The 21,505-nt window shown below is 46.8% G+C and overlaps 3 protein-coding genes across 6 annotated transcripts in view; 1 reads left to right on the top strand and 2 right to left on the bottom strand.

Moving 5' to 3' along the window:
- The window catches only part of UBE2Z (ubiquitin conjugating enzyme E2 Z), a 15,415-nt gene extending 13,289 nt beyond the window's left edge, over positions 1-2,126 (top strand). Inside the window, exon 7 of the mRNA XM_019638695.1 lies at positions 72-2,126. Coding sequence (XP_019494240.1) covers positions 72-242 — 171 coding nt within the window. The 3' untranslated portion in view covers positions 243-2,126. The remainder of the gene's footprint in view (positions 1-71) is intronic.
- Positions 2,127-3,125: 999 nt separating this feature from the next.
- Positions 3,126-11,200, bottom strand: SNF8 (SNF8 subunit of ESCRT-II). Of its 4 annotated transcripts, none has more exons than XM_019638697.1 (8): positions 11,044-11,200; positions 10,639-10,689; positions 9,098-9,236; positions 7,337-7,441; positions 6,727-6,799; positions 5,692-5,833; positions 4,699-4,773; positions 3,126-3,678 (listed from the first exon to the last, which is right to left on the bottom strand). In XM_019638697.1, the coding sequence occupies exons 1-8, from the start codon at positions 11,095-11,097 to the stop codon at positions 3,541-3,543; spliced, it is 777 nt and encodes a 258-aa protein (XP_019494242.1). In that variant the 5' UTR covers positions 11,098-11,200; the 3' UTR covers positions 3,126-3,540. The 4 variants fall into 4 exon arrangements, with proteins under 4 accessions (XP_019494242.1, XP_019494244.1, XP_019494243.1 ...); XM_019638699.1 differs by lacking the exon at positions 3,126-3,678 and adding an exon at positions 9,925-10,094 and having other exon boundaries at positions 3,685-4,773; positions 11,044-11,085; XM_019638698.1 differs by lacking the exon at positions 3,126-3,678 and adding an exon at positions 9,941-10,094 and having other exon boundaries at positions 3,685-4,773; positions 11,044-11,085.
- Positions 11,201-16,725: 5,525 nt separating this feature from the next.
- On the bottom strand, positions 16,726-19,686 carry GIP (gastric inhibitory polypeptide). Its single transcript, XM_019638512.1, has 4 exons — positions 19,613-19,686; positions 18,260-18,406; positions 17,596-17,685; positions 16,726-16,858 (listed from the first exon to the last, which is right to left on the bottom strand). The coding sequence occupies exons 1-4, from the start codon at positions 19,684-19,686 to the stop codon at positions 16,726-16,728; spliced, it is 444 nt and encodes a 147-aa protein (XP_019494057.1).
- Between the last annotated feature and the right edge of the window lie 1,819 nt (positions 19,687-21,505).

Below are 21,505 nucleotides of genomic sequence, written 5' to 3'. Positions count from 1 at the left end.
CCAAAGCTGCTTTCTAGGGTGAGCCACCTTGACTCTTCCATCCCATCCCGCTTGTCTCCTTTCCCCCACAGGACCCTTTTGGAGAGAAGCGGGGCCACTTTGACTACCAGTCCCTCTTGATGCGCCTGGGACTGATTCGTCAAAAAGTGCTGGAGAGGCTCCATAATGAGAACACGGAAATGGACTCTGACAGCAGCTCGTCTGGGACAGAGACAGACCTGCATGGGAGCCTGAGGGTTTAGACCCTGCTCCCCTCTCCCTTCCCCCCACTCGAGAGTCCCAGCAAAGTTCCTTCCCCCCACCCCAGGGATGGAGAGGCACTGTGTATCTCCCTCCAAACGTGACGTCATCCTGCAAGATGGCAAGAACCAAGCAAGCTTGGATCCCAGGGTGTGGGAGTGGGGAGGCTGTTCCCCATCTGACCTCCTTGGCTCTCGAGCATCTGGGGCTATGTTCATCCCATATCAGGGGCCAGGGTACCTATGCAGGAGCACCTAGGGCGGGGGCCTCTGGCAAAAACAAAACAACCAACACACCTCTCCACAGGGCCAGCTCCTTAGGGATAGGCGGGAGACAGAAATTGCAATCCCAAGAGGGAGTGTGCCCAAAATGATTTATGGGGATACCTGGAAGGGAGCTTGGGGTGGGGGGGTCTGTCTGTGACACTTAAGCAGTCTGGGTGGTTGTCTGTCTGTCTGCAGTCTTGAAACAGGGCTTCCCAATGCCCTTTTCCTCCCTGCCTCTCTTCCCCCATTATTTCCCATGGGCCAGCATAAGTTTTTTTCCCCTAATTTATAGTCACTGTTCTAGACAGACCAAAGAGAAGGAACAGTGGTGGAGTCTAGGCTGCTGATCAGTAAGCTTTACCTAGCACCTGAGCACCTTTCTCTTCTGCCCTCCATTCCCTCACCCATTTCTAGATTTAAGTCAGGAGATAAATGTGACTGGGACTAAACCAAGTTTTGGTAAAGCCTGCACAGTCACCATAAGAAGCTGAAAATGCTGTTTTTATTCCCACAATCACTGATTTGAAAAGTTCCCAACACAGGCAGCTGCTGTGTGTATGGGATTAGAGCCACTATATAGAATTCTCTCTTACCGATTTTCATAAATACTAGTCACAACGAGGGTTTCTCCTGGGGAGGGGGTGAGGGAGGAGACTGATGCTAGTCCTATTGTATTTTGTTTGGCCGTCCTTGGATATTTTTGCCCCGGCCTGTAGTCCCCCCTCCTCACTTCAATGCCAAGGGACTTGTGGGGAGCAAGGGTAGCCAATGGCAGAGGAGATTGGGGCTGGAACTCTGGCGACTTCTCCCCCTTCCCCCCTCCCCCCCCCCCAGCTGCTCTTTGTCACTGGCTCTGATGGGTGTTTGCCTGGCTGTGTTGCTTCTTTATCTGTATTAGCTACAGTGATCCTTTAGCTGATTGGCTCAGAAAAATGTATACTTTAGGTGCCCTGTGGTACTGGGCACTGAGGGAATCCATCCTTCCCCTTTTTGATACGTTCTCCCCCGTTTTCCAGATTCTTACTGTTACAGCTCCCAGTGGGGTATTGGTGACCCACGTGACGCAGGGCCCCAGTCAGTATCTAGCCACGTGTAAAGGAAAGGATAACTTGTACCTGCTCTGCCAGCTGCTATGGAGGCCTCTGCCTTGTGGATCATGGGACTTCCCTGGGGGAGTTGGGAAGGGGGTGGGCACAAAGGAGAATGTCCCACTTGGGAGAGCAGGAAGCAAAGAAACTGGACAGGAAGTGGGTCTGGGGAACAAGTTTATGTTGGATACCTGAAGGCTGGGTCTTTTCACAAGGAGACTCAGAAAAGGACCCTGCTTCCGATTTCCCTCTTCCATTCCCAGAGCTAGTACAGGGCTTAGAAGAATGCCCTTGGTCTGTTGGTCCAGTGTTGTCTGTCATCCATTTAAGTGTTCCCACTTTCAAGTGACAATCCTCTCCTTGGCCCTGCCATGGGCAGAACATGTCTGGCATACTGGCCTGACTTACGCCCTAATCTTGAGTTGAGGAGATATATGCACAGGAGTCAAAAAGATGTCTTTATATCTGACTGTACATAAATGAAGTTTTTTTTTTCTTTTTGGTGCAATAAAGTTTGTTTTGGCAGAAGGAGGAGGCGCCTATGGGTGTGGGAGGGTTTGTGTAAAGGAAGAAGGGAATCATCTACCAACCACACATCTTGCCTAGGCCAGAAACTTGTCAGGGAGAAAGTACTCTGAATTATCTGGGAGCTGAAAAGTTGGGTTAAATGATGTGGATGGAAGCAGGACTGGTGACAGAAGTTTCGACCGACCAGAAATAGGGTCCTTGTCTTGAGGCTATATCTCTGGCAGTCGAGAGGAATACCATCTTAGCCTCAATTGCTTCCAAAGAAGTACCAATTCAGAAACTGGAAAGGGAGCATGGTCTACAAGGGCAGGCAGGTGCAGATGGGCTTCGCCTATAATATCCCCTAAGGAAAGGGTGTCTAGGTGGATAATCCAAACCATTGGGTTTTCAGTTTTCTGCTACTAAACCAGCCCTTAGGAATTTAGCATTCAGACTGTGAAAACTGGGCTTGACACTTGTGTCACAGCTCATCGCTGCCTTTCCTACTTGCTATCAAAGGCTCTTACTGTCTGGTAGAGGCTTTTCCTCTAGGCTGACCATTTACGTAGGAAGAAATTAGTGTCCTGTCGGCCTGTGCTGTGCAAAGTGAACTTGGGTTAGTGGGCTTTGATTCTACTTAAGCTGGTGATCCCTAGTAAATTAGCTTCCTCACCTGCAAAGTTAAGGATACGTACTTCCTTAACTTAAGGTGGGTATGAGGATCAAAAGAGGTGTATATAGAACTGGGCACAGGGTTAGGTGTTCAGTAAGTCATTTTCTTTTCTACCATTAAGGCTAGAAGGACCCTGGTGATCAGTCCAGAAGGGAAAGCTAGTAGGGAATTTGAGAAACAATACTACATTCACTATTGGTTGGCTGCCCTCAAATTCCATTGTTTTCTTCCCCCTAACCACCATTTAACATTAGCCTCTCCTTCACATTCATAGCCAAGCCTGTCATAACCGGGAATCTCTACAGAGGGAGCTAAAGAGTGAATATTTACTAGTCCTTTAGGTTCTGCTCATTTGAGATGAACATTTTATAAGGAAGAGGTTTGAATTAACAGAGGCTGTAATCTATGTCTCGGCTACAAATAGAGTAGACTGTTTAGCCAGGAGACAGATGGCCTTCATTCTAGGCCCAGCTCTGCCATGGACGTGTAGATGACCTGTGCAAGTCATTTTATACATGTTCGCTGTTCTCTGTTACTCAGGTTATCCTTCCTGGATAAATGAGGTTTTCTCCAATAAAGATGCAATGTGAAGGCACTTTAAAAAAATAAAATGGGTGAAGAATACTAGGGGAAGAAAAAAACTTGGAACATTATTTTCTGTGGTTTTCTGGTTTTTTTTTTAAACAAAGTTGTCCAGGTTTTATTCACCAACAATTTTTCCCTCTTCTCCCTGCCTACTGCTGTGCCCCCTTCCACACTCCCAGGGTTAGGGGAGGGCTTCTCTGGCCTCCTCAGCTGTGATCTCCTGGGAGTAGAGGTCAGTGAAGAGAGCTGGCAGCCAGTAGTGGGCTTCCCCTGGGGCCTGCAGATCCAGCCAAGCCAGCCCTTCTTTCAACAGGTGTTCCTGGAGGGGAAAGGTAGGAAGCGTCATTTGAGAAAGGGGAGTTCCCACAAAATAGATAAAACAATCCTCATACCTATTTTGGCTTCAGTGGGTTTTCAAACTAAATTTACTTGAGTGCCTTCACACATTTCAACCAAACTGGAATGATCTGGCCTTGACCTTTACCTGAAGTACGAAAGATGCCACCAAGTCATTTAACCTGTGCGGCTGGAAAAGTGGGTAAAGACAAGTAGAGTGGGATGCTGTGGAAGGAATGGAGGGCTACAGAAGTATTTGCTATTTGGCCTTGAGCAAATCACTGACTCCGTTCCCTGAAGCAAAAGGGAGATCACTACCTTTCAGTTAGCTTACTAGGTAACAGGCAGATGTGGTAAACCTTTTGGGAGAAGTTAATGGAAGGAGCATATTAGTAGAATGGACTCAGTTCCTACAGCTGGAAATAGGCCCAAGATTGGTTGGTTCTGCTAGATACTAAACGTGTATGTTATCCCTACTTTACAGATGAAATTGAGTCTACAGGTTAATTATATGGATAAGGAAGAAGGTAGTAAAATCCTACATTTCCATCCTACTCCCTCTTCACAACATCAATCTTCATTAGTACCATGAAATTTGTATATATAAAACTATATATGCAATAGTGTATAATTATAGATCTATATGCAACTCTATAATTATAGATACGTAATTACCGTAAGTAGTTAATATCCTTCACTGAATTGTTACTTCCAGTACAAACTACATCAACCATCTGACCAGGCTCTGCAGGTTAGGAGAGGAGGTGATCCCCCCTGAGCAGTGGCAGCCTGGTTTTACACACGTGTCAGGGTTAGAATCCTGCTTTGTGAGTTCTGCCTCTTGGTGCCACCTTCAGAGAAACGCTGGGGTTCCTTCTGGTGTGGCAGCAGTTGCCTCAAGGCAAGAGGCCAGCAGAACAAGGCTGAAGCTCCCGTGGCTCCTATCCACCCACCTCCTCCCCTCTGGGTCCATCTTTTCTGGGCCATTCCAAAAGTCACATACCAGCACTTGTCGCGCTCGCTCTGTTTCCCATTTAAGACTGGCTTTGATATCACTGACAGTCACGTAGCCATTTTTCTGAAGGAAGGAGGAATGGGGATTGAGTTAACAGGGTGCTTTCCCTTAGAACCCAGCATCTGCTGGGGGACAATCGATTTATCCAGACAGGAGGAGGGACTGCCCTTGGGCAAAGAAAGCCTAAGAGCAGAGAAACAAAAGTTTAGAGATCCCAGCAGAGACAGAGGTAGAGGGAGGGGTGACTTTCAAGGTGACAGGTAGGTTGAGGGGTTCCGTCTTAAAATGTGGAGCCCCTGGTACTAAAATGTTAATTTAGGTTTTCTCAGAGAACTCTATATAGAGTATGACAAGAGAAGATTAAGGATGATTAACTGATAGGAAGAAATAATGATAATCATTAACTGTTCATAATCTGAAATATTTAAATATTCAGCCTTTACCCTGCCTCACCCTATCCCCCAATCAAAAAAAGCCCCTCCCTTGTTTAGTTTTGTTGTACACTACAGAATTAAAACTGAACATGCCTTTCCTAAATACATGGTAAGGATTTGAGGGAGGATGGTATATGCTTAAGGCATGCTGAGGAACGGGGGATGGCAAATAAGATGAAACATTTGTTTTAAAGAACCCATAAAGTATTTTTAAGAAGACATCCAAGAACTTGTCGACCCAAGGAAACAGTTGTCTGCATGTCTGTCTGCTCCACTAGACTGTAAGCTCCTTGAGGGCAGGAACTATATGGTACCCATCTTTCTATGGCCCACAGCCTAGCCCAGTGCTTTGCACTGTAGCTGCTCAATAAATGTCTGCTAAATAAGCACCGGTCTGAGCGCATCCATCCATTAGACAGTTCAATGAGAAGACCTGAGTGATCTGGGGAAGAGGTCAGAGGTGCTCTGGGATCCCCTCCCAGACTGTCCCTTACATGCACACATGTGCACACACATACACACACACTCTCAGAAGGCACTCCGGTACCTCTGCCAGCTGCAGCACCACAGTGTGATCCATATTAAGCTCAGCTGGAACAGACTGAATGAGGTAAGTGCCGCCCACAGGGATGATGCCGAAGCCAGTGCCAAGTGCCTTTAGTTTCTTGATGGCCCTGATCAGGTCGTCTCTGAGGGGAGGAAGAGCTGCTTAAAGACCCTTGGCAGACCAGACCCAGCCACAATGCAGTTTCAGCTCTGCCCTGGGCAGGGTACCCTGATAGAAGACTCAAAAGGCTGCACAACATTTAACTATGTTAGTAAAAAGGGAGGGTTAAAGGGCCCCAAATGGTGCTTAGACATTCAAGGGAGATAGACGGTCAGGCTCTCCACTCAGCAAACCATTCCAACATGGGACAGAGGTAAAAAATTTGCCTACAGGAGCCCATCAGGACACGTGAATGAATGAAAGCTACATGTAAGAGACAACAGAGAGTAGTGTGAACTATGGCAAAATAGAGAAGGCTTATCCCGTTTTAAAGGGGGTAACCCGAAGTGATAATTGCCATTTGGAAATTGAGGCCCAATACTGCCAAATTTTCTTATTTCTTAGTTGACGACAAATTGGGGAAAAAACCTACAAATCAATGTGTAGAACACATACCGACAGCCTCTTTTACATTTTCTCAAATTGGAGTCACACACAGAGGCTGCTGAACCAGGTCAATTTATACCCCATCTTCTGACCCCTGCCTCTCTAACTCGCTGCTCTATTGACTCAATCTGGAGTATACACAGCCCCAAAAATGTTAAAACAACAACAAAAAAATGCATATGTATGCATGAAAATACTTAGAAGAAACTATACCAAAATGTTTAACAGTTATAATCTCTCATTTGAGAAATAATGGGGTTTTTTTTAATCTATGTTCAGTTTTTTAAAATAAAACCTTTTTTCTGATCATAAAGAGGAATAAAAGTGATTCCTAAACTATCCTAGACATATGAGCAGTGGGGAGAAAAGATATCCATCTAATTTTTAAAGACCTTTCTATACTCCAAGGGGTTGGAAGGCAAGACCTACTGGCTGACATCCTGGGCGAATTTGCCCCTTCCTTTTAACACCTGTTGATGTAGTTCCTCCAGAGTTATCAAACCTGTTGGAGAAGGGGGACAGAAAGCAGAGGAAGGATTACTTTTATGGCTAAAAAGAACTAACCAACCAACCAAAAGGAGCACCATCTTTGAAAAACTATAAATGTTCCCTTGACATCAGGCTATGTCTATTGATAACCAAGGATTCGTAACTGGTTTCAGGTTTTCTTAACTTCAACGCAGACCATTTAATGTGCTTATTAAGATGACACCATTGGATGACCATTTTTAAGGTCACATTTTAGAGAGTACATACAGTATTTTCTAACTCCCTACTATTTTTTTTACAATAACTAGGGGCTAAATCTTTCTGGCCAAAGATCTTTGGAGAACAGAGACAATCACTCAGGTAACTCCATTTGCCCATGGAGACCTACCATGGACTCAACTGTATAAAGTAGCTAAGATGCTTCTAAGACCTAACAGCTTCTCAGGACCTTATTGGCCTGCAGATTGCAGGATGGGGAGGATCATCTTTCAAGGCTTTCTCCCTCTCAGAGAAGTCCAATGCCTAGTCCACAGGGCCTAACCACCCTCACCTCCATTCCGGTGCTTCAGGGCCAGGCACACTTCGATAATCTGGACTCCCAGCTCATAATAGAAGTCTCCCACACCTAGCATCTCAGACCAAAATCCTTTTCCAGCTAAAAGACAGAAAAACGAAAGCTACATTATTCATTAGTTACATCTTTTCTTTCAAAGCTAGATTAAAACATCTATCTTATGGGAAATCTTCCCTTCTTAGTCTTAAGTCCTTCTGCTCCATTTACTACTCAGGATCCTCAACACAATCTGACTCTTGGTAATTCCTGCTAAACAACAGTCTCAGACTGTTCTAAAAGTTGGGCAATCTAAAAGGCATTTCTATTTGGCTGCTATTTCTGGCCCAGGATACTACAAAAATGAGTCTTCCTTTCCCAAAGCATACACTGAAATATAATGAGACATGTGGTCTGGACAAGAGAAAGAATCTGCAGACCTAGCATTCAAAAATCCACTGAAGGGCCGGTCAAGTGGTGTGATGGTTAAGAACTGGCTTGGGACTCCAGAGGGCCCCGGTTCGGATCCCACATATGAGGGCTAGTGACACTGCCCTCTACAGCTAAGATGCTGAACAACAGCTCAAACTGGAGCTGGGCTGCCGTGAGTCGCCGGCGACTGTGTAGGCTGCAGCCCCTGCTGCAGTGAGTTGCCATGGACTACCATGTGTAGCTAGCGTGAGCAGCCAAGCAGTCACAGTGAGCGGCTGTCCAGAAGCCAGCGACTGATCTGCCTCGCCCGGGAAGAGCGCAATGATGGTGCCAACCTGGGCCAGTGAAGCAATGTCCTCCACAACTAGACTGAAGAACAAAAGGACAGAAACTTGTCTGTTCCCATCCCCCCAATTCCCCAATAAAAATTAAAAAAAAAAATAAAATAAAATCCACTGAAGACAATATTTTATTGAGTGAAAAATGCAGGTTATAGAGTTGTGATTATAGCAGAATCCCACATATGTAATAATAAAAAGTTTATAACTATGATAAAAGTGTCTAGAAAGATACACCCAAAAGAAAAAAAAAAAGAAAGATGCACCGTAAACTATCAATAATGCTTTATCTCTTCAATTACAGGACAGGGTCAGGAGACTTCTACTTTCTCCCTTTCTTTTTTCTCCTTTGTTGACTACATGATCACATACTACTTTTATTAAAACTAAACATTTTTTTAAGAAAGGGAAAAAATAGCCATAAAAAAATTCCACTGTAGGGTCACCAGTTCGATTCACAGCCCGAGCTGAGCGCTGCTGAGCTGCCAACAGGTGGCAGGATGGCTCAGCTTAAAAAAAAAAAATCCACTGTATTGCCAGTTAGACTCCCGCATATGGGATGGTGGGCTGCCCCCCCCCCCCCCCCCCCCCAACTAAGATTGAACACAGCACCTTGAGCTGAGCGGCCATGAATTGCCGATGGGCGGCCGGATGGCGACTGGACATGGAGCTGAGTTAGTTGCGCCCTCCACAATTAAGATTCAAGAACAACAACTTGGCTGTGGCCCTTCCCCAATTAAAGAAAAAAAAAAATTCCACCGTAGTTCATTCAAAGGAGGATCACATACACTGGCTCCTCAGCCTGCACTCCAGCCTTGCCATCTTCCCTATCAAACTGGGCACTCAGCCATCCTGCTAGGCATTCCCTAAAGACAACGCTCTGTATCTCCCTTCAGGCCCTTCTAGAAGATGGCCCAACACCAGTGATAACAACTAGGTAGTTTCTGTCCCTTTGGAATCCTAGAACACTGGACCCCTACAGACAACTTACAGGCCAGAGGATCAACCCCAATGGTGGCACACATGTCCTGGAACTGCACCCGGAACTCAGGATTCTTCCGGATTTCTTGCTTGTGTTTGCTGGCAAATTCCTCCAGGTTGGTCTTAAACATGTCCAACTGTTTCGACATCTGTAGGATGGACAAGGGGGAGGTTAGTGGCAGCCCGGCTAGGTGATAATCAAAATGTCAAAAATAGGTCCCTGGCTCAGTGGCAAGGCAAAGGCTGAAATAAGCTATCTCCTCAAGCCACCATTTTGCTGTTTTCTGTTCCCTTTCTTTTGATCCCTGCCTCTCCTACACAGTTCTGTTGTCAGCAGAAATGAGATGTTATAATGTTTCCTCAATTCTAAAATACACATTTTTTTGTCATGTGTTCCTGTTCTAAAGTCAGGATGCATCTAACAATCAACAAGCACACCTAATGTGGTGCTTCTTTTTCCCAGAAAAACTGTTATTAAATTGAAGGTGGATCTAATAATCCATTTTGTCTTCAAAGTGAGGGAATGCAGCATTCACACAGTGGGAAATTTTCAGCTGCTGACAGAAAAGCTGGATAGGAGAAAAAGAAAGTCTGCCATGAATTAGGTGTGCAGTGCCTGTTTAAGTCATGGATCTCCTTGGAGATCAACTCCAGATAAAGAATCCTTGTGGGAGGGCTAAGGGTCTACCAGATTACATTCAAAAGCTAAATACAAAACAGTTTGGGGATTTTCTGACTTCCTATTCATATCACTGCTTCTCACAAAGCCTATCTTTTAACCCACCAAAAGTAACCACTTTTGGCCCAACATCTCGTTTGCTATATATTAGAACTTACACATTATTATAGTCACCATTTCCAGTTGTTTCCTGCATGTCATCTCTCTTATGAATGGGAGCTTTGGAAGAGCACAGCCTGTGTCTACTATCTTTCCTCAGTTCAAGGACCCATTTCCCTGCTTAACTGCCTTCTCCTCTTCTTCACCAGTCACAATAACTGAGTTAACTCTGGGAATGCACAGAAAAGGAGAAAGAGCTAGAGAAGGAAACTGTGCAGGTGCCACACCCCTATCACTCACACACGCTTCTGGTATGCACCTAGATATGACGGTAGTGGTGGTGGGTGCCACAGGTTAGGTAATCTTTTTGTGTTTTTCTTAGGCATTTAAAGTAAAAACTCCAAAAGACCTAAATCAAACAGCTCTACCACTTGCTTCACACGTCAAATTACTTCACACGTCAAGGTCCTCAATTTTTACCTAGGAAGAGTAGTGTTCCTTCCTGATAGGATTGTCAGGAAGAATGAAACAGTCTATGTAAAGAAAATGGACACATGCCTGGGACGCTATGGGCATGTGATCACTCAAAGATGTATTATTATTATTATTACTACTATTATTATTACCAAGTCGCCTAAAAGATCTGAGCAGCCCCGAAATCAGGATTTGCCAAATACCCTATATCTAGTTCAACCCAAACAATCCAGTTTATATCAAAGGTGTCCTGTCCAGCCTTGTCTCCCTTCCTTCCTGGAACCTTCCAACCGACTCACCTGGGCCAGCTGGTCCTCAGCCAAGACTGTCCCTCGTTCCTTGTACTTGGCCTGTCAGACAAAGAGACTAGCATGAATTAAGCGAGTGGGCGATGGGGGCACCGCCTCAGCTTAAGTATGAAAGGGGGAGGGTCTCTCTTAAATGGGTTTTCTTAGGGAGAGGCTGAGATAGTAGAATGGACGCCTCGTCTGTAGTCAAATTTGGGGAAGTGGGAGAAAGGGCTGGTGGATCTGGGGTTGCTGGCATTCCAATCCACCGGAAGCTGGAGAAACTCCGTTCCCAGGAACCCGAGAAGCCCGTGTCAGACTCTGTTGGGAGGCAATTTGAGGGTACAGAGCTCTGCTCCAGAGACTTCAGTCTCCCGCGGGTCAGGGGTGGCTGTGGGTCCTCCTTCTTCCCCTCACCTCGGCAAGCTTCTTCTTGGCAATGGCGCCGGCTCCCACCCCGCGGCGGTGCATTCCCGCCCTGGGCCCGCGGGCCGCCCCGCTGTTGGGACCCCGGGTTTCTGCTTCCCGGGATCCGCGGCCGGCTCCCCAACGCGGAAGCGCGATCCGCGCGTCATCTCCGCGCGCCGGAAGCTACGCTTCGACTTCCTGCCGCGGGGTCGCCAGTCTCCCACCGCCAGGGGCTCGGGCCCCGCCTTTCGCTGATGGCCGAGTTCCGCGAAGCGGTGTGGCGGGGAAGGCGCGGGGTCGGGATGCCGAGATCCAGTTGCCTTTGTGCGGCCCCGCGCTCCCCACCCATGTGGATGCTTGGGACCCTCTTATCTTTACACCACTGCGCCTCCAACGCCATCCCAGCCACTGGTGCTCAGTGGCCGCCTACTATGTGCTAGACGTGGAGTTGGCCTCGGTTCCATATAGAGCACAAACCAAATCCATTCTACATTAATGGAGCTTACTTGTGATAGTCACGCGCAGGAATTCTGACTGGCGAAGGCTTTACAGTTAAGAACTTGGACTCTGGAGTTACATTGCCTGCCTCTATAGCTCACTTCCGCTACATATGGTCCAGTAACGAGGCAAATTCCTTAATCTCTTGTGTTCCAGTTTCCACAGTTGTGAAGGAGTAACACTTACTCATGAAGTTGTACTATGTCATAAAATGTTCAACAAAGTATTTAGGGCAATGCGTGGCACATAAGTAAATATCAGCTATGATTATTACTCGTCAGGTCTGGGGTGGTAATGGTCACCTATGTGTTTAGGAAGCGCCATAGGTGATTTACATTACTGAGGCAAAGAAGGAGCTAATGGAGAACTCTTAAGTCAGTAATAAGATCAAATTTTTGTTTTAGAAGAATTCCTGGCAACCTAGACTTAAGTCAATTTTAGCAATCTAAACTAGAAATGATGAGGGCTAGAACTAAGACAGCGACAGGATACAAAGAATGGTGTGAATTCAGGAGACATTAAGAGGGTAGACTGGTAAAATGTTTAGATGGGGACAGAATGAGTGGGAAAAGTCAGCAGGATGCTCAGTTTTCTGGCTTGGCCAACAGCGTGTGCCATTGGGGGAGGGGGAAACCACAGCATGAAGTTGAAGAAATAATTAAGAGTAGTTTCGAACATGTGGAAATTAAGGTCTGTGGGTCATCACAGGAGAGATAGTCAATTGTCATTTGGATGTATTGTTATGAAATTCTACAGAAAGAGCTGGGCTGGGCTACAGATCAAGGTGAAATTATGAATATGAATAATGTTACCAAAGAAGTTTTGAGTAAAAAGATAATAAGAGGAAGGGAGCAGAGATTGGTGGCAGGATGTTTAGTTGCCATTTTGAGCCTTAAGGGATGATGGAGCCATGAGCCCTATGACCCTGGGTCCCTGAGGATTTTGTGGAGCAGAGCAGTCACACCACCCCTGGGCTGCCTGCCTCTAGATGTTTAAGAGAAAGAGAAATAATGTTCTATCTTGCCAAAGCCACTGTTGTTTTGTGTTTTTCTGTTATTTAAAGCAGAATAGAATCATAGTCTTACCTTCAGATTCATTCTCATACACATTCTCAGACATTGAGCTCAGATAGCATAAACCCCCTTAGACACAAACTTTCTCAGACCCATATTTGTCCCCTCCAACACATACTAGCCTTTTCATACCCCCTGTCATACACACTGACCTCCTACAATATACCTACCCACCTCTTTCTGTGAAAAATACACTAACCCCATACTGATACGCTGACCTCATATCCTCATTTTCCTACTACTACACTGTGCCCTAACCCAAAAACTTGGCCCCTTCGGTACTCTGACACCATCTAGATACACCTGCTTCATTTCTCACTTTTTGACTCACACTGTAAAACCTCTTAAGGTACACACACTGATCCCTAGTCACACTCATCACCTCCGATTTAACTATTCATACCCTCAAATGCACATATACATACTCATTCCCTTAGGTATACACATTGGCCCTTGACAAACCTCAGTGCCACCCTTAAGCAGACATGCTCAGTTCCTTCTTCAGACCCATTTGCTCTTTATAATTTTAGAGAATGTATGCTAACCAGTGATGTGCTGGTAAATGTCTAACAACCACCTCTCCAGGTTGGGAGGGAAGAACTTTGATTTACAGCGTTTGCCCATTTCCATGGTATAAATACTCCACCCATGGCCAGTTTCAAGCTATCAATGGTTTTACAACCTACTCACAAAATTCCTGACAAGTTCACAATGGCTCTCAGAAGCACTCTGCTCCAGGACACCACTGAATGCTGATTATCACAGATGCCCTTGCTTGCTTTAAGTGACTCAGCTGGCCTTGTGGCAAGGTGGCTAAGAACTCTTTTAATACTCTGCCTCACGGAGGCATGGTTAACAGCTGTTATGTTAATAATGATCTTAAAGAGTTGTGATGAAGCTTTAAATGAGATCACTGTAACTTTTTTCAATGATGTTTATAAATTTGAATGTTGAAAAAAAAATGTTTATAAAGAACTGAGTACAATGCCTGCCCTATAGTAAGAACATTGTACAAATTTTTAAAAAATAATCCTTTCTAATTCACTGACCTCCAGAGACACCCAAGACTCCAGAAATATAGAGTCAAACATCTCTCCAAGACAATCAGTTGTATCATGGGGAATCACTAAATTGTATCCTCTGAGAAAAAGCATGGTCTCAATTGTGTGGTACACACTCTCAGAACTCCGGGCGTTTAGAGGAGAGGAAACCAAATATGTCAGAGCCGGAAGAGATGCAAACTGGCAGCCCTCAGGCGAATTCAGTTCTCAAAAGAGTTTTGTTTGGTACCCAGAATGCTTTTAGGCGAGCATGTCTCTTCCATTTTCACAGTCCTTGTCCTTCCCTTTGTCTTACACCCTCCCCACTTTGCTCATTTATGTTACTGGCCCAGCCCTTCAGCCATCCAGTTTGCCACTCTCTGATCTTAAACCAATACACTTGTCTTCTTTTTTTTTTAATTTTTTTTTTTAATTGGGGAATTGGGGGGATGGGAACAGTCTGGGGAATTGGGGGAAGGGGAACAGACAAGTTGCTGTCCTTTTGTTCTTCAGTCTAGTTGTGGAGGATGTTGCTTCACTGGCCCAAGTTGGCACCATCATTGCAGTCTTCCTAGGCGAGGCAGATCAGTCGCCGGCTTCTGGACGGCCGCTCACAGCGGCTGCCGGCTGCTCACACTGGCTGCTGGCTACACACGGTAGCCCATGGCAACCCACTGCAGCAGGGGCTGCAGCCTACAACGTCGCTGGCGACTCACGGCTGCCCAGCTCCAGGTTTAGCTGTTGTTCAGCATCTTAGCTGTAGAGGGCAGTGTCACTGACCCTTATATATGGGATCCGAACCGGGGCCCTCTGGCGTCCCAAGCCAGCTCTTAACCAACGCGTCACTCGGCCGGCCCTACACTTTTCTTTTTAAACTGAGGTTTACATGTGTGAATAATAACAAAAGTTAACTTTTATTGACCACTTACTTTGTGCCAGGCATTATTTTAATACTTACTTCAATCCTATGAGGTGAGAGGTACTTGTTATAATCTTTTTACAGACAGGAAACTGAGCTTTAGAGAGAGAGAAACTAACTCACCAAGTCACAGATTTAGTAATGAATCTAGGTGTGTTTGACTCTAGTCTACTAAAAAATGACTAAATCAAAGAGGATTAGAGAGGACATTCCAGGCAAAGATGAGCCAAGACAAGGGGAGGATGTACTTCTGGAGATGCAGGGAATTGCGAGGAGGCAGCAGACTTAGGTGAGGAAGGCTCTGAACACTGGAAGAGAAAGGTATTGACTTTGAGACGAATTGGGTTTGCCAACCACTTCCCTTCACCCGCATTACCATCACCCTAGTGTAAACCTGAAATCCTGCAAGAGCCTCTTAACTGGACTTCCTCTTCTATTTTCATCCCTATTCATCTCAATGTAATTCTTACTTTCATCAGTGTGGTTGTTTTGGAATGCAAATGGGTCTCCTGACCTGCCCCTGCTTAAAATCCTCCTCGGGCTTGCCCTAGCACTGAGGATAAAATTAAAAAGCTTTAACCTAGCCTTTATGGCCCTGTCTCTGCCCACCTGTCCAGCCTCTACTTGTGCTATTTTTTCCCATTGCCCATTTCGCTGTATTGTAATAGCACTGGCTAATATTTATTAAGGCTCCCCTCATTCTTTGCCCATTTTATCCATCAGATCTTATTCAGCTTAAATGTCATTTTCTCAGAGAGGCCCTCCTGACTCCCCACTCCATCTAGATAAGGTTTCTCTGTCCGCTCTCATAGCACCCTCATCTTTCTTCACGTAACTTACCATGCTATGTGATTATTAATGTGTTTGTGTGTTTAAAGATTAAGGTCTGTCTTCATCACTAGACTGTAAACACCTCAGGGACAAGGGTTGTGTCTGTTTCCTTCATTGCTGTATATTCAGTGTTTAGCACAGTCCCCGCTTATGTTAAGTTTCCAGTAAGTGTTTGTAGAATAAATAGATGGGTTAACAGATGGGTAAGAGCATGTCTCCTTTACATTGGGTGGCACGCACACACAGACAAACATACACTGTTAGTCCTGCGTAGACATTTGAATACGTTTTCACAATGAACACAAAGATTTATTTCAGCTTAAAATTTATTGGTTTGGCTTCTCGAGGGTTCCCAGGAGTGGGGCTGAGGCAGGAGGTGAGTAAGTGAAGGGCAGAGTCCAGTCCTGAGGCTGGGTTTAGTCAAGAGTCACTGAAACCTGTAGAGAGTAGAGAGAGGAGGGGAAATGGTGGATAGGAGGGTCGTTATCAGCTTGGAGTCAGCAAAGAAAATTTATCCTGGCGCCCAGCCATAGTTCAACTGCTCCTACCTCCAAATTAGCTTTTTAATAATAAGGAATCAAAATGATTCAAAAAAGCACAGAGACTGTTACCAACCTTTCTATGGAGCTTTTTCTCATACTCTCTTCTCTATTGTTCTGGGCACATTTATCTCTTCTTTCTTTACCCTCTTACAGGAAGTCTTCCCAGATTTGTTCCTTCAATCCCTCCCTAGCTTCCCGGATTGAAAGTTTCAATGTATTTTGGTTTTTGTGCCTCAGTGTCTGCAATCTGAATGACTGTCCTGTCTCACCCTTTAGGTGGATGGGTCTCTCCATGGTATTTAGCCTTACTTTGTTTCTAGGACATAATAGATTGAAGGACTTCCTAGCTGGTGAGGTAGACTGAAGGCCCATTGAGACCAGCAGCGGCTATGGAGAAGGGCAACATGCCTCCAACTATAGGGGTTCCATCATTGGGAAGGTGCCATGGCACAAGGGTACAGAGGGAAAGCTGAGAATCGGATGGGCAGCTCAGCTTGTGTGGGTGGGGAGGTGAGAGCAGCATCTCACCTGGAGGAAGCTGAGAAAGAAGTGCAAACAGTAATAATAGCTGCCATCATTATTGAACTTATTACTCTGCGAGTGTTCCTCTCAGCTCTTTCCTTGAATTATTTGATTTAAACCCGACAATAACCCCATGAAGTGGTTTAAATAATCCTGATTTTCATGAAAACATGGAGGTTCAGAGAGTATAAGAATTTGCCAGAGGGTGCTGGGGTGAAGATCTGAACCAGCGTCTGACTGCAACGCTCAAACTTATAGCCACTATGCTAGACCCCCAAAGCCACCAAACTCCACCACCTGAGCCTGCAGAGCTCCATCTGATCCACCATCCAGGCCAGCAGCTCTTGAATCAGTAAGTCCTTTAGCAAATCTTCATCACTGGGGTTCTTGGATTGGGAGCTGCAAAGGAGAAAGCCTCCAGCAGGCTGCTTTAGCCTGGGCCCCACCCAAAAAGAGTAAATACAGGGACTGGGACTCCAAGGGGGGTTGGGGGTGGGGAGAGGGAGTCAACACAGCTGCTGCTCAGTTACCTTAGCTTTCAGAGCTCCACCCTGATCTGTCCACCAGGGAACAGAGTCTCTTCAATACAGGGAAAGCCAAACAGAATTCCGGTGGGAGACATCCCACCCCTCCACCTCTGCAAGTATCCCAGAATGCATCACAAGACCCCAAGAGATTATTTTGGGAACATTCACTCTTCAGAATGATCTGTGCCATAGATTCCTCAGCTTCCTCAGACAGGGGGTAACTGATTTCAAGGGACTGGCCCTAGTACAGTCCCTGTTCCATAAATAGCCTTCCTGAAGTGTGGCAGAGAGAAGCGAGGAAGCCAGCTCCTGAAGTGTCATTCGTTGCCTCCTCTCCTTGACTCAGTGACTCTGCACACTAAGTCATCAATCTTAGAAACCCTGGCCCCCCAAGCCCCTCCCAGGAACCCTGCCCCGATTTGTCCCAGGCTTCTCCCTTAAGCTAGGGCTGACCTCCAAGAGTTCGGTGAAGACCCCTCTTTGAACTCAGAGTGGAAAGGGATGCTTATCTGGGGCCTGGCCCTGCTCCGGAGTCTGGGGGACGGGAACAATGAGGTGGGGGTGGGTCAGGAGGCTCCCCAGCCCTCCTTTGCCTGTGGGCTGACTCACCCCTGCTGCTCCCTGGTCTCCTTCTTCCTGTTAGATTGATGGCCCAGCTCTAGGGCCTGGGCCTCCCTCTGGGTGATGTTGTGTTTCCAGCTGGTAAGATAAAGATTAGGGCGTGGGTGGGGTTGGGGACCATGCCAGATGTTCTCCAGTCCACAGATGCGGGAATCTTTTGGTACCTCAACCCAAGGAGCAGAAGGTACCTCCTTCTCCACTCAACTTCCCTGCTACTCATCTTCAGCTGCTAGTGAACAGCTTTTCAGAAGCTACCATACTGACCAAACGGCGAGGGCAGGGAAAGAGATTTGGCAAAGAGAAGGAAGTAGGATGTAGGCAGTTTATCCCATTTCCACAGTCTGCAGTGGCCACCACCAAAAAGTCATCGGCAGCAGCTCAGCTCCATTGCCTTTATCCCCAGTCCCCTGGGGGTCTCTGTGAGCCGAAGATATCTTCTTCTACCTCTTCTCTTAGAAGAAAAGGATTGGAAATTGGCCTAGTCCTGCCCCTAGACTGGACTGCTGCCCAAACCAGGGCCGCCACGATGTCCAGCTCCCCATCGTTGCCTAAGCGAAAGGCGCCATCTGGAGCTGTACATCGCACGGCTGTGTGGCCACGACGGGTGACTGGCCTGAACACAGGAAGGCAGAGCTGGGCTCGGGGAACTCACGCGTTCTTCTTCTCCTTCTGCGCCAGCAGCCAGTTCACAAAATCTTGTTGGCGGATCTTGTCCATAGCAATGCTGTAGTCACTGATGAAAGTCCCCTCAGCGTACCTGCGGCCTCGAGGTTGGGAGCTGCTGGCCTTAGTGTCGAATCTGAGTGGCAGGGAGGGGAGAGAGATAGAAACCAGGATGCCGTGGAAGGGTGGTGAATCACAATGCCAGCATAAACGATTGTCGCTGAAAAGGAACCAGCCCATTACTTGGGAGCTCGTTTTTTATGGAGACCCCCTCTTCTCCATGCATCAAACCCCTGGGACTTGATCCTCAGCTGAAGGACCCACTTCCTGCATCCTCAGTATGTGCGGCTCTGGCTTCTGGGCAAAGAGGGATTGGGGGGGTCCCCTACCCCAAAGGACTGAATCAGTTCCCTTTGATACTTCTCTTGCTTTGACCCTACCTGATTCAGGTCTTGGGGTCCCAGTCAACACTAACAAAAGTGAGCTCTTATATCACAATGCTTACTGTGAATCAGGGCCTCTGAAAACCCTTTAATACATACACTCACTTAATCCTCACAACACCCTGATTCTTTTTTAATTTTAATTTTTTTTCAAATGCAATTGACATTCACTATTATATTAGTTTAGGCAGACACTATTTATACCCCCTTTTTGTGGATGAGGAAACCAAGGTGCAGAGGGCACACAGCATAGGTGGCAGATCCAGGAGTTACCCCCAGGCAGCCTGGCCCAGGTCTGTGTTCTTAACTTTTACATTGATGTATTTACACAGGCATATGGCTTTTCCTTGCATCTGAGAAGACTCAGTTCTTTACTCAGACAAGTATCTCTTGCTTCCCCAAAACACGAAGCCCCTTGCTATGTTCCCCCCTAATACTCTGCTTTTCCTCACAGTAATCATGACAGTTTGCAAAGCGCCTAGGTGGTTCTTCGTCTGTTTTCCCCTTGGATCTATACACTCCATGAGGGCAGGAGGCCTTCGTGGACCACTTCACTAAAATCCTCTGCGTCCTCTATAAAATTTGATCCACTGCACGCATAAATCAATGGTTAAGGCTTTCATCAGAAGGGAGATACTGTCATCTACTTCAGACACTTGATCACTAAGAAGTCCTTCCAGAGATCTAACCACAGTCTCTCCTGCTGCAACAGTAGCTCATAATAAGTACTCTCTGGTTCTGTCCTCGCTCTGCACTCTGGCAGCCGGCAGGTTTTCCCCTCGAGCTTCTTTCCTCTTAGCCTGAGATTCCTCCCTTTCTCACCTCCCCCTTGAAAACCAGAACCAAGTCATCTCCCCATACCCTTCCCCTGCACCTGGCCCTGCCCTTCTCACCCCTACCTGGAGTGACCCTCTTCTTTCTCTCCTAGCACCACTGCCAGGAGCAGCGATACCAGCAGCAGAGAGGTCTTCATGGCCACCGTCTTCCAAGGGTTAAGTCCTGAGCTAAGAGAGAAAAGGGCCAAGATGAAGTGGAAGCACTGTGCTGAGGGAGCAGCCGGTATGGCAACGCACTGCTAGCCACCTCAGAGCCTGTGGGGGTTCTGAAAGCTGGGCGACGTGGAGCCCTGAGGTTTGGGGCTTTTCTAAGAGGCTGGAGCAACATCCTGGGGAGGGCAAAGGGTGCTGAGAGGTAGAGGTGTTAGTAATTAGAAGGAACATGGAGTCTGGCCAAGAGGTGAACTTCCTTTTTGTTTTGTTTTTAAGTGGAGTCTGAGAGGGCAATGGGAGAGAGATCCAGGCAGAAGAAAGCAGAAAAGACCTGTGTGCCTGGACAGCCCCCCTTCCTGGCTCCAATGGCTAGACATCATAGGCATGTGGTTTGGCAAGATTCTCCCCTTAGAGCCCTCCGAAGTTCATACCAGCCAGCTTTCCAGCTCTCAAATTGGCTGTCACCTAAATCTTGCTCTAAGTGAAAGCCACACGTAGAGCCATCCCAGTCCCCCATTTTCAGGCATCTCTATCTTGACTCAGGGAAGTTCTTTCTGAAGTCTGACCCCTCTATGGAGAGCTTGCCCCACTTCTTCAGGGGGTCGTCAGCAGAGATGAAGAGCAGTGAGGAACCTTCCTCCCAAGCCCTAAAAGCCAAAGCTGGACTAGAGATGTGCAGGCTCCCAGAGTTCGTCTTATTGCCTTCGTCACCTGGGTGTTAAAGGAACCAGCAGACCCAACTTCTTATTTCTTACATAAAGGAAAAGAAAGTGAGATATGGGGTGCTGAGCATCTCAAGGGTGCCCAGCCCACCTCCTCTCCAGTGTCTTGTCCATCCCCTGTCCCAGCTGCTCTCTTACCAGACTCCTTTGCTGGCTCTTCCGGAAGAAGGGCAGGGCTGGGATCTCTTCCTCCTACCTTCTGGCCCTTTGCAACCTGCCTCAAGAAAGTCTGCCGTAGCTCCTTTATATCCAGGCATCACAGACCCACTGATTAGCCTAAAAGCATCTTATCTCAAGAAATTAAGCACACAGCTCCCGCCACATTAAGTCCATTTTACACGTAATAAAGTTTCCCTTTCCACCTGAACTGTGCTAATTGGTGATTAACATTTGAATATTTCCAGCAGTTTTCTGGGGCCTGCCCATGAATAAGGTATCTTAAGTGCCCCTTTTCTTCATCCCCCTCCTCCTTCTGGGCACAGAGCTCAATATTCTTCTATCTGTCCCTTCTTTTACTGGTGCTCTTAGTGAAAAAGGATGCCCTTAGTGTGGGCAGACTTGGGTAGGGTGGTACTAACTGGGGGAACAAGACACCACCATAGGCAACAGGCTACTTCTGGATAGGAGTGAATAAGGCTGCATTCATTTGAACCCCAGCTCTGGATAGTGGCCCACAGCTTGGGCAATATGGCAATGTCCCCACTGTGATATCTAGGGGGTTGTCCCAGCCCGCTGTGGAAAAAGCTGAAGAATGAGAGGGCAGAGGGTTGAGGGAATGTGAAGGGCAGAGGTTCCCTGGTGTAACTAGGTGAACTGAGAACTTCACACTCAAGCTGTCTTCCTTCTTAGGAGCAGAACAGAGTAGGGAAAGGAGGCACGTTTACACTTTGGGAACTCAAAAGAAGGTGGGGGCAGCTACAACTCTATGTGTAAAGGTTTATGAGATCCAATCCTCTCTCTTCAAATGTACTACTCTCCTCTATGAGAGACATCTGTGGTCCTGTCTCTGCCATCAGACCGGGGACCCCTGAGGTCACGCTTTGCCTGTCTATCAGACTGGAGGGCTCTCCAGGGCAGGGAC

Source organism: Hipposideros armiger, unplaced genomic scaffold (assembly GCF_001890085.2).
Source record: "Hipposideros armiger isolate ML-2016 unplaced genomic scaffold, ASM189008v1 scaffold_40, whole genome shotgun sequence".
Classification (NCBI taxonomy): Eukaryota; Metazoa; Chordata; class Mammalia; order Chiroptera; family Hipposideridae; genus Hipposideros; species Hipposideros armiger.
This window is presented reverse-complemented; position numbering and strand designations above follow the sequence as displayed.